General features: G+C 51.5%; 1 protein-coding gene across 7 annotated transcripts in view; it reads left to right on the forward strand.

Moving 5' to 3' along the window:
- The window catches only part of ZBTB7B (zinc finger and BTB domain containing 7B), a 56359-nt gene that overhangs the window by 41226 nt on the left and 3347 nt on the right, over positions 1-11786 (forward strand). For 6 of the 7 annotated variants that reach the window (XM_081841080.1, XM_081841082.1, XM_081841081.1 and 3 more), the window contains exon 2: positions 8999-9989. In XM_081841080.1, coding sequence (XP_081697206.1) covers positions 8999-9989 — 991 coding nt within the window. Of the gene's footprint in view, positions 1-6933; positions 8123-8998; positions 9990-11786 lie in introns of those variants that run through there. The other variant, XM_081841086.1, reaches the window with a different exon arrangement.

An 11786-nucleotide genomic window follows, 5' to 3' on the forward strand; every position in this document is an offset into this window, starting at 1 on the left:
CCGGGCTCAGGGCAAGATTGCTTCATTGCCCCAGCCTGAGCCAAATGGCTGCTGTATCAGATCTTGGTGTGTAAACTCTCTGCCATAGGTGGGGAAATGATTCGAGCACAGCAGGTAGCTGGAGTTTATTGTGGGGTAAGGCGGCCTGACGCCCCTCTTTGGGATGGATGTGTAAGGCTAGAATGCCATCGAGCATGCACAGAGTGCCTTTCTCTTGGCACCGACGTCTTGCTGGCATTGCAGGTTTGGGGCCCAAGGACTCTCATTTGAAACAAGGCAAACAAATATAAGAATGTGTGATGGTAAGAATTCTCATTTTGGATGACGAGAGCCTGATCTGAATGCCTGCTCACTCAAGGAATAAGTGGACTTATTCAGACTCAGTTTTCCCCACCTGTAAAATGGAATCGCAGTGCTCTGAGTGGCTGTGATGACTAACCTGGACCATCATTTTAAGATTGTTTCTGAGACAAGCTTTTTTCCTCTGGTTTTTACACCTTTTGGATACTGGCTTGTTCCTTCATCTTTGAAAGCCTAGGTCTTGATTCCTCATATTCCACAGCCTTCCAATCTGGACTACTACTACTATTAATATTATTAGCAGTGAATCCAGAACAACTTGGGCAAAAACATCTGAACACAACATCTCCACATTCTCTAGTTTCCATTTCAAATTTTTCTCCGCCAGTGAGCTGCAAAACGGCATGTTATTTTAAAAATAAACACACTGCAGTTCTGATTTATCTTTAAATCTTGTATCAAATGCACAGTTAAACCAGAATAAATTACCCCAAACCTCTGTCAACCAGGCTATTTGGAACTGAGCTGGATATTCCTGCGTTTGGGCAATTTTTATTTACATTATTTGGGTTGTTAAATGTGTACCCTGCCCTAACCTTTCAAGGGGCCCTACGTACATTATTCTACACCCTGCCCTTTCTGTTACCCACCAACCCTGTAAGGTAGACTAGGCTGAGAGAGGGCATTGACTGGCTCAAGGTCAACCAGTTAGCCTATTGGCCAAGTACGGATTCGAACTCGGATCTTCTAGCTCTCTAACCACTATACAACACTGCCTCTTAAGGCACAAATGCATTTCCTGAGCAGCATTTCCCAAACCTCACATCCTCCAGGTGCAGATGGACTACAACTCCTATCATCCCTGACCATTGACATTGATGGGAGATATTGTCCAGAAGATCTGGATGAAGATTTTGGGGTGCCAAATTCACCGAACAGAAATCATGTTGAAAGTGAAGTTTACTTTATCAGCAGTCAACATTTTATAACAACTGAATGCACATAAATGTAACTGAAAATCAGAATTAAAATACTAGACACTCGGGCAATATTTTCAGGCAATCCTAAGGAGTCTATTAAGGATAGCTGTGCCCAAAAACTTTGCCTCCTGATCAGTGGTTGACTTATAGAACCCTGCAGCTCGGAGGAGGGACCAGGGAGGGACTGTATTATGGGATATATTGAACCTTTCCTCACCTCTTCATAAAAACTATAATAGAGAAGGACGTGCAAAATAGACTCAGCGTTGCTACAGAAGCTGCATCTGTTGTCCAGTGAGGCCACAGCCACACCATGTTAAAAGCCCCATGACGCTGCTTTAAACAGTCATGCTTCCCCCAAAGAATCCTGGGAGCAGTAGTTTGTTACGGGTGCTCTTAGGTGGACCGTGCCCCCCCCCCATTCTCCTCCCAGAGCTACAGTTCCCAGAGTGCTTTAAGAATCAATCCCGCCTCCCAAGAGCTCTGGCATTCACTGAAACACATAAAATTCTAGTCCTCTGGCAGGGGTAGGCAACCTAAGGGCCGGGGGCTGGATGCGACCCCCATTGCCTTCTCAATCCGGCCCACAGACAGTCCAGGAATCAGCGTGTTTTTACATGAGTAGAATGTGTGCTTTTATTTAAAATGCATCTCTGGGTTATTGGTGTGGCATAGGAATTCGTTCAATTCCCCCCCCCCCCAAATATATAGTCCGGCCCCCCACATGGTCTGAGGGACGGTGGAGCGGCCCATGGATGAAAAAGGTTGCTGAGCTCTGATCTATGGGAACAGCTCTCTTGGGAGACGATGGGGGTTGAATTGGAGATGCACTGCTCACCGAACCACATTATGGGAACAGTGTGATGGGGACATGGGGGGGAAATATAATAATGGGAGAATCAGGGTGTTGCACAATTGTCCCCGTGAAATATTAAGCAGATGGTGAGTTTGGGTCATAGATGATGCAGTTTAGTAGTGCATCTAGGTAATGCCAGACTATGACATTCATGGTATTATGGGAATGATTCTTCCTTGGGAACATAGGGGAACTGACTTATACCTTGCCGTTGTCTACACTGACTGGTTGGGGGTTGTGTAGGTGTGCCTGCTTTCTATTTGTTTTGGGCTGGGCGTGGGCATTTTGACTTTTGCTCAGGGGGTGTTCCTTTGAGATGGGTGTATTGCAGTTCCTCCCACTTCTCTATATGTCCCTTCCCCTCAAAACTTTGGGGACCCCCAGTGTTGCACCTCGAAGCTGCCCCGTTTTCTTATCTCAAACCACACTGGGCATGTTGCCTGTGGTTTCTGCAGCGTGGCGACGCTCTTGACATGCTCAGAGGCACTCTCCGTAGCATGTACGGACGATAAAAGTCGGTTGTGCTCACCCTGACTATACAATACTGTAGAGGGGATCCTGGGTACTGAACACGCATTTATTTACATGCCAGTGTGAGGAACCTGTCGCCCTCTAGAAGCCAGCAATAGCCCTCCCTCCCCGCCACAAATTTCTCTAATCCTCTTTTAAAGCCATCCAAGTTGGTGGCCACCTCTGCCTCCTGTGGCAGGGAGTTCTGTAGATTAACTCCGCTGCAGTTAAACTAAAAAGTCCCAAATGCTACCACTCATTTCTGATGCTTTCTCATTTTTGTCCTCTCAAGGGGCTCAGCAGGAGGGTCACCCCCTCTGGCAGTCTTTGCAAGAACCCTGAGAGGTAGGTTAGGCAGAGTGAGGGGAGCCAACCCACACTTTGGGGGTGGTGAACAGAGGATTTGACTTTGCGCTGGCTCTGCCGCAGATACAGAGTTATGCCCTCCTTCTGCCTTTCCTGCTAAAAGCTCCATGCTTTCAATAAACTGCCTAGCAGGCAGCAGTGCACCAGGTGAAGCTTTCCCAGAAATGGCTGCACCGGTTGAATTTCTGCCCGCTGTGCAGTTTTTAGAACCCTCTGCCTGCAAAGCCCTTATAGCTGATTGCGTCTGGACCCTGCCAGTCTCCCCTCAGCTCCCTTCCGAACCCTGATGGCTTCTGCCTGTGCCACAACCACCACCTCTAATCCCAGCCGATTGCTCCTCCTGCTAATCCCTCCTAATCTGATTGGCGTTTGTCAGGGTTTGTCAACCCAGAGGGGCATGATGGCTTAATTGCAGCTCAGCCCGTCCCTCTGCCTCCCACCTGTGCCCGCAGGGGCAGGTGGAGAAGGCCTCGTGGGTAATCTCAGGACTCCTGGGTTCTATTCCCAGCCCTGGGAGGGGAGGGAAATCGAGAGCGGAGGTTTCTGTGTTCTCAGCAGAGGCTTGCTGCCTTGTTTTGTTCCCCCTGCTGTTTCGCAGCAGCAGCCGGGCAGAAATTCCACAGGCAAAGTGCTGTTTGGTCACCTTTCTCTGCAGTGGGAAGGGCCGTGCAGCTGCTCGGTTTGTTTTCCGGCACAGCAGCCAGGCAGAAATCCAACAGGAAAAACACAGCTCTCACCTGATCCCTGCTGCTCAATTTCTGCCCTCTTTCACAGCAGCCAGGCAGAAACTCGTCAGGTGAAGTGCCACACAGACACTGCGTGCAGCAGGTGACCTGTGATTGCTCAGCTTCTGCCTGGCCTTTAGAGCTGTCAGGCAGAAATTCAACAGGAAAAGCTCTTTCTGTCTCTCTCTCTCTCACACACACACACACACACACGCAATATTCACTGTGCAGGGAAGATCGCGTCAATGTCTGCCTGACACCGTGACATATTGCGGGGAAGGGGGCAAAGGCAGTGGCGCTTAGACACGAGGAATGGGAGCACGAGGCTTGGGCTGGGGGGTGGGGAGAGGGCCGGGCGTGCAGTGTGGGAAAGGAGTGGGGCGCTGGGAGAGCCGGGGAGGCTGCTAGCTGGGACTTGGAGAGACCGTGGAGAGAAGACCGAGCAAGGCCTGTCCTGGGCATTTTGCCCCATTGCGCCCCTCCCTGAGGGAAGGCAATCAAAGCCAGTCTCTCTCTCTCTCTCTCTCTCTCTCTCTCTCTCTCTCTTTCTTTCTTTCTCTCTCTCTTGCTCCCCCCTCGCTCCTCCATGCCAGGCAGGGGCTGGCAAAGTTCTGGCTGAGCTGGCATCCCCCCGGGCGTTGCCATGACGCGGACCGCGCCCAGCTCCTGGGTCAGATTGCTCCTCCAGGAAGAAAAACCACGCCTGCCTGGCAGGTCCCCATCCGTCGTTCCCCCCACCCTCCAAGCCTTCCCACCGCCGCTCTCCTCCTCCTCCTCCCCACAGAGCCAGCCTGCCCGCCTGCCCATCCCCTTGCCCGGCCGGTTGAGCCTGCTTGGCAGAGAGGGGAGCGGCTGCCCCTGCTTGGAGCCCGTCCCCTTCCCACCCACCCCTGCCCCGTCGAAGGCAAACACACAGCCCAGCTGGCTGGCACCCAAAGCGGGCAGGGAGCGGCCACAAGGCAGCCCCGTTCCGACTTCCGAGAACAAGGCGAGGCACGACGACGAGTCTCTCTCTCTCCCCCCCCCCCATACCCCACCAGCTTTGCCCAGCTGGCACCCAGGTTATCTGGGCAAAAGGTGGGTGGGAGAACAGGATGCAGCAGGGGAAACATTATTAGAGGGTGCTGGAGGGAGTTTGGAGGACGGCAGATAGGATTATTTTACTTTCCTTTGTATAGCACGTTTTTATCCAAGCAGCCTAAGGTAGCATACGTTGCACTCCCCCCCCCCCGCTTCCCACAACAACCTTGCAAGGCAGGTTAGGCTGTGAAGCAGTGACTGGCTCCGAAGAGCACCCAGTGAGCTTCGTGCCCAATTTGGGATTCGAACCCAGGTCCCTCCTGGGTCCTAGTCTGACGCTCTCGCCACCACTGGCTTTCTCTTAAAAACTGACGTCTTTTCATTGGTATTTGGTAGGGGGCGAGCTAACCTTTTTATTTCAGTTTCTCATTTCTACCACTGTTTGATTTTTTTTTCTCCCCCCCCCCCAATGAAAATTCGTTCAGTGTGAATTTTTCCTACTTTACCCATTTTTCGTACGCAGTTTGCCAGAGAGGCACATTTTCTTTGCAGAGCGTTTCCCCCTAATATAATGGGTAGGGTGTTTTCACAGATACACGCACTAAAAGTACAATTTACCCTTAACGGCGTTTGCGCCATCATCCTTTGCCATACACCAGAAGTTGTTGGACTACAACTCCCATCATCCTTGACCGCTACCTGAGCTGGCTGGGGACAATGGGATTTGTAGTCCAACATCAGCTTGGGGAGGAGCCAAAGCTGAAGAAGTCCATGGCCTAGAATATGCTGGAGAAACTGCATCATAAAATTCAGAGGAGTGCAAATTTCAAAGGCGGGCTGCATTTCAGTTCTTGCATCATTTCGGAAAGTGCAAAAATTACGTAAAGGTAAAGGGACTCCTGATCATTAGGTCCAGTCATGGCCGACTCTGGGGTTGCGGTGCTCATCTCGCTTTATTGGCCGAGGGAGCCGGCGTACAGCTTCCGGGTCATGTGGCCAGCAGGACTAAGCCGCTTCTGGCGAACCAGAGCAGCGCACGGAAACGCCATTTACCTTCCCGCCAGAGTGGTACCTATTTATCTACTTGCACTGGTGTGCTTTTGAAGTGCTAGGTTGGCAGGAGCAGGGACCGAACAACGGGAGCTCACCCCGTCGCGGGGATTTGAACCGCCGACCTTCTGATCGGCAAGCCCTAGGCTCTGTGGTTTAACCCGCAGCGCCACTGCCTTAAAATGTGAACTGGATCGAAATGCTCCCCCTTTCCTGGTGAATTGCACCTGGGACGTCACCTACAGCACTAGGATCTTTATAGTTCTACTGGAAGTTTCTAGACTCCTGTCAGCCCCTGGTCAGCATGACCACAGGTTCAGGGAATGATGGGAGTTAAAGTCCAGCAACTTCTGGAAGGCCACAGGACCCCCTCTCCTGTCCTGGACCATGTCCCAACCTATCAGGGACCCCATATGAAATGATTCCAGCATAGCCTACCCCTGATCCGTACTCTGGCAGTGTTCCTAAGCACATACAACATGCAATCGGAATTTCTACCTGGGAAGCGCCACGCAGCCTTGTTAGGAACATCTAGGGCAGCCAATGCCCTCCAGAGGTTGGCAGCTGTCATTCACAACCTCTGGAGGCCAGCAAGCCTGTCTAGGGAATGGCTTGGCTGAAGAAGCTATGCTGAGAGCCACATTCCCTTCGTGGGGGGGGGGGGCACACGCCAGCGGTGGGCGGTGCCAGAGGTAAAACTGGGCGGAGCAACAGACGTGATTTGCCTGGAGAAAAAGCGCTGTTTTGTGGAGGGAAAGCACGGCACAAAATTGTGTGAGGGCACGGCAACCAAAATGATGGCCGTGCTCTCTCAATAAATAATAATAATAGTAATTTATTATTTATACCCCACCCATCTGGCTGGGTTTCCCCAGCCACTCTGGGCGGCTTCCAACAAAACACTAAAATACAATAACCTATTAAACATTAAAAGCTTCCCTAAACAGGCTGCCTTTAGATGTCATCTAAAAGTTTGGTAGTTATTTTTCTCTTTGACATCTGGTGGGAGGGCATTCCACAGGACGGGTGCCACTACCGAGAAGGCCCTCTGCTTGGTTCCCTGTAACTTGGCTTCTCGCAGAGAGGGAACCGCCTGAAGGCCCTCGGCGCTGGACCTCAGTGTCCGGGCAGAACGATGGAGGTGGAGATGCTCCTTCAGGTCTACTGGACCTTTGAGGCCGTTTAGGGCTTTCAAGGTCAGCACCAACACTTTGAATTGTGCTTGGAAACGTACTGGGAGCCAATGTAGGTCTTTCAAGACCGGTGTTATATGGTCTCGGCGGCTGCTCCCAGTCACCAGTCTAGCTGCCGCATTCTGGATTAGTTGTAGTTTCCGGGTCAAAAAACGGGAAGATAGTACGTCTGGGAAGATGGCGTCCTGGATTTTGCCTTCAAATTGTTGGAAGGTATGGGCTGCTTTCCACCCACCACATTCCCCTCTCTCTCTCTTGCCTAAATCCAGGCCAGCCCGAGACATGATGGGAGTCCAAGGTTGCATCCCAGCCAACAAGGCTGTGAAGGCAGGGTCCGTGAGGGGCGGGGCCTAGGGAGAGAGTTCCAGGGGCCAGACTGAGAGGCCTTAAGGGCCGCCTGAGCCCTCTCCCCCTCCTTCCCCCTGCAGCTTTCGCTCTGGGTCCTCTCTCTCTCTCTCTCTCTCTCTCTCTCTCTGGGCGCCCTGAGAGTGGAGGGTTTGAGGCTCTCAAATGCCATGGGTCGTGGGCGGCAGGAGGGAGCGGCCCTATCTTTCCTAGGAATCTGCCTCTAACCCTGTCTCTATCAGGCCCCTGATCTCTTTTGCACTGTCTGGGGGCGAGGGACTTCCTCCCGCTCTGAGAAGAAGTCAGTGCTGTGCTCTCTCAGAGTCTGCACACTTCCTTTCAGTGTGTGTCTATTCTTTTCTGAGTTTCTTCACGTACGTCTGCCATCTTCCCTGAAGGAGGCCTGGGTTTTATTGCTTTATTTATTTGAAGCTTCTACATTGTCTTCTCCCCGCCTGCCCCCCCCCCCCCAATTCGGTAGAGAATGTAAGACTCTTAATCTCAGGGTGGTGGGTTCCAGTCCCGTGTCGGGCCAAAATATTCCTGCATTGCAGGGGGTTGGTCTAGATGACCCTCTTGATTCCTTCTGCTATTCCGTGATTCTGTGATAAAGGTTCTAGCAGCAGCTTACGTAAGATCAGCTAAGAAAACAACAACTGCAATGCTTGCGCTCTGAAAGACACGGCACAAAAGGAAAAGGCATGTGGAAGGAAGAGGAAAGTGAGCAAAACACAACCCCTTTTTGATTTAGGCTTGGAGGGGAGGCAGGCGGGAAAGGTGAATCCTGTACTAAGAAGGCCTTTCTGCAAACCTCACCTCCGTCTTGGAGGTGCAGCCATTGCAGCCCTCCCTCTTGGCCACAGAGCTCACTGTGGGTGACCTAAGCCCTGCCACTGCTGTTCGGCCTAACCCGTCTCACTGGGTTATATTGGGGATCAGTTTGAGGAGAACCATGTACACCACCTGGGGGAAATGGTGGGGTTTAAATGCAAGAAATGTATAAATGGTAAGAACTGAAAGCGATCATTTCCCGCTTTTAGTTTCTTTAGCACTTTTCCTGGATTGTCAGCTTCCTACAGAGACAACGTGTGCAGTTGGTAAATCTTCAGGCAGCTCAAGAGTGAAATAGTCTCTGATGTTGAATGACAAAATACATAGGATCTTGGCGAGTGATTTAATGAGGAACCTGTGACACCGCCTCATAAACACCTCAACAGACCCGGTTTCGGATTTTCTACAAATTAGCACGCTCTTCAGACCCTATTTAACCAAGCCCAATGCCACTAACTGCACACAGGGAAATCAGCGAGGCTGGTTCAGTGGGCATTGCGAGGAGGCATAGGAAGATCTGCTAAGGGCTATTAGAATCTATCAGAATAAAATTTCCAAAACAAGGGAAATAATGGGAAGGAGCTGAGCAGCATATAAACAGGACTAACTTAACCCTCTGTTAGCCTTTGTAAATGATTGCGAGTTTAAGGAATTGATTGTAACTTGAGGGATTAATTGATCAAAACTTCTCTTCTCAAAATAAATGTTTGCCCGTCTCCAAACACATTGCTTTGAATGGCTTTTAAATACAAAACCTAAATGCTGTCTGTATTGGTTGGTGCTAACATCCCTGCTCTCCCCCCCCCCCCCCCGTCCTTGCAGGTGAGGCAATGGGAAGCCCTGAAGACGACTTGATTGGGATCCCTTTCCCAGAACACAGCAGCGACCTGCTGGGCAGCCTCAACGAGCAGCGCCGGAGGGGGGTTCTCTGCGACGTGACCTTGCGGGCCCAGGGATCGGAGTACCGGACCCACCGGGCCGTGCTGGCAGCCTCCAGCCGCTACTTCCGGCGGCTCTTCGCGGGGCCCGGCATGGGCGTCTGCGAGCTGGATTTCGTGGGGGCCGAGGCGCTGGGCGCCCTGCTGGACTTTGCCTACACTGCCACCCTGACCATCAGCACGGGCAGCCTGGCAGAGGTGCTGCGAGCCGCCCGCCTCCTCGAGATCCCCTGTGTTATCAAGGCCTGTGTCGAGATCCTGCAGGGAAACGGCTTGGAAGCGCCCGTCCCCGATGACGCCGCCCGCGAGCGTGCCCACCGCTACCTGGAGGCCTTTGCCACCCTACCCAACGCCGAGGGCGACCTGCCCGAGCCGCCCGTCTACCCGGCCCCCCGCCGCAGCAAGAAGATCCGCAAATTCCTGCAGGCCAAGGGCTCCCGCCTCAACAACCACCTCGGCGAGCTGTCGCCGTCGCCGTCCCCCTCATCGACGGGGACGCAGGAGCGGCCGAGCCCCCCCAGTCAGGCCTCTCCGGCGCCAGTCCTCACGCACCCCCACGAGGACGAGGTGCTGGCGCCCTCTCGCGCCTTCCCGTACCCGTACGCCCGCGGCCTCTCGCCAGAAGACCTGGGCTCGGATGAAGAGCCCACCGAACACGAAATCATGTCCTACATGCGGGCCCTCAACCCGGAAGGGCCGTCCCTGGGCCTGGACCCCCCGGACAAGCTGGTGCGCAAGCGGCGCTCGCAGATGCCCCAGGAGTGCCCAGTCTGCCACAAGGTCATCCATGGCGCGGGCAAGCTGCCCCGCCACATGCGCACCCACACCGGGGAGAAGCCCTTCGCCTGCGAGGTCTGCGGCGTCCGCTTCACCAGGTGAACCTTTCCCCCCTTTCTTTCGAAACTGGCTCGCTCTGCCCACTGCGGCCTGGCTTGTTGCCAGCAGCAGGATGGGGCAGGTGCGAGAGAACAGACTGTACCACATGGGAGTGTAGGGGTGTGTGAAAATACCACAGCTTCCTTCTTTTGATGTTGGCCATGTTGTTGAAAACACAGCTCCTTGCAAAGGAGGAGGAAAAGGTTCTAGATCAGAGGGCAAGGGGGCTCTTTTTTTTTTTAATAATATTTATTAAGTTTTTACAAAAAAAGATTTACAAAACAAAAACACACAAACAGACAAAAAAAACAAAAAAAAAATTAAAAAGAAAAATTAAAAATCACTCTTTCAAATATCGTACCTCTCATTAACTTATTTTCATGACTTCCTCGCATCTCCCTTTTTTGTATTCCATTTAGAAATTTGTTCAGCAAATTCATACCCTCTTATTTTACCCTTAATTATTTATCCTCACATATTATAACTTCTAATCATATTGCTAGAACCACCTCGTTTCATTCCAACATCATTCACATTCAAAAAATTTGCAATGTTTCTGTAAATAAATTTTAAATTTCTTCCAATCTTCTTCCACCAACTCTTCTCCCTGGTCTCGGATTCTACCAGTCATTTCCGCCATCTCCATGTACTCCATTACTTGCATCTGCCAGTCTTCCAGAGTGGGTACATATTGTGTCTTCCAATGCTTTGCTATGAGAATTCTTGCTGCTGCTGTTGCATACATAAAGAAAGTTCTATCCTTCTTTGGCACCAATTGGCCGACTATGCCCAGGAGAAAAGCCTCTGGTTTCTTAAGGAAAGTGTACTTAAGTACCTTTTTTAGTTCATTATATATCACCTCCCAGAGGGCAATGGGGCTCTTTTGTCCAAGGGCCCCTTTGCTTTGCAGGGAACCTTCTGGGGGCTGGCATGTCCAGGGGTAGACACAGTGAGAGGCATTGAGTGGTGGAGTTAATGGATGCGACTCTGGATCTTTGTTTGGAAGGCTACATCTGAGGGGTTTTTTTTAATATGCACACAACCTGCATCTCTCCATCCAAACATCCCAAATTTCCCGGGAAAAGGGGATTGGTTCTTCAAGCACTCAGGGGGAGGAATGGGGGGGGTGTCTCCTAACAGCTCCATTGGTATAGCATGAGACTCTTAATCTCACGTTGGGCAAAAGACTCCTGCATTTCGGGGGGGGGGTTGGACTAGAGGCAACCCTCGTGGTCTCCCTTCCAACTCTGCAATTCTATGATTCTAAGAACTCTCAGCACTCCTAGCAAACTACACTTCCCATGGTTCTTTGGGGGAAGCCACAGCTGTTTAAAGTGGTATCATAGTGCTTTAAATGGCTAGTGCAGTTGATGGGGCAAAACCTTATCACTCCCATTTCTGCTGATAAGCTGGCCCCAGATTCCTTCCTTTTTGTTTGTAAATGGGCCATTGGTCACCCTACGAGAAGACCCATTGAAATTGCTGGGCTTAAGTGACTCAGGTCCACGGCTTCTACTGAATCCAGCCCAGTGTTTTTTTTAAGCTGTGCTGGCTTGGTTTTATTAGAATTATAGAATTTGTAGAGTTGGAAAGGGTCACGAGGGATATCTGGTCCAATTCCCTACAGTGCTGGAATAATTTTGCACAACATGGGGCTCAAACCCACACCATCTGAGCTATCCCAGATGTCTTACTTGGTCCCGCCCCCCGCCCCCCCGAGCTGTGCAGAAGGCGGGACAGAAGTTTAAAATAAACAGTACCTTTTAACCCTGCACAAAGTGGTGCTCCCTCTCCTA

This window comes from Podarcis erhardii, assembly GCF_964252035.2.
Source record: "Podarcis erhardii genome assembly, chromosome: 15".
Classification (NCBI taxonomy): Eukaryota; Metazoa; Chordata; class Lepidosauria; order Squamata; family Lacertidae; genus Podarcis; species Podarcis erhardii.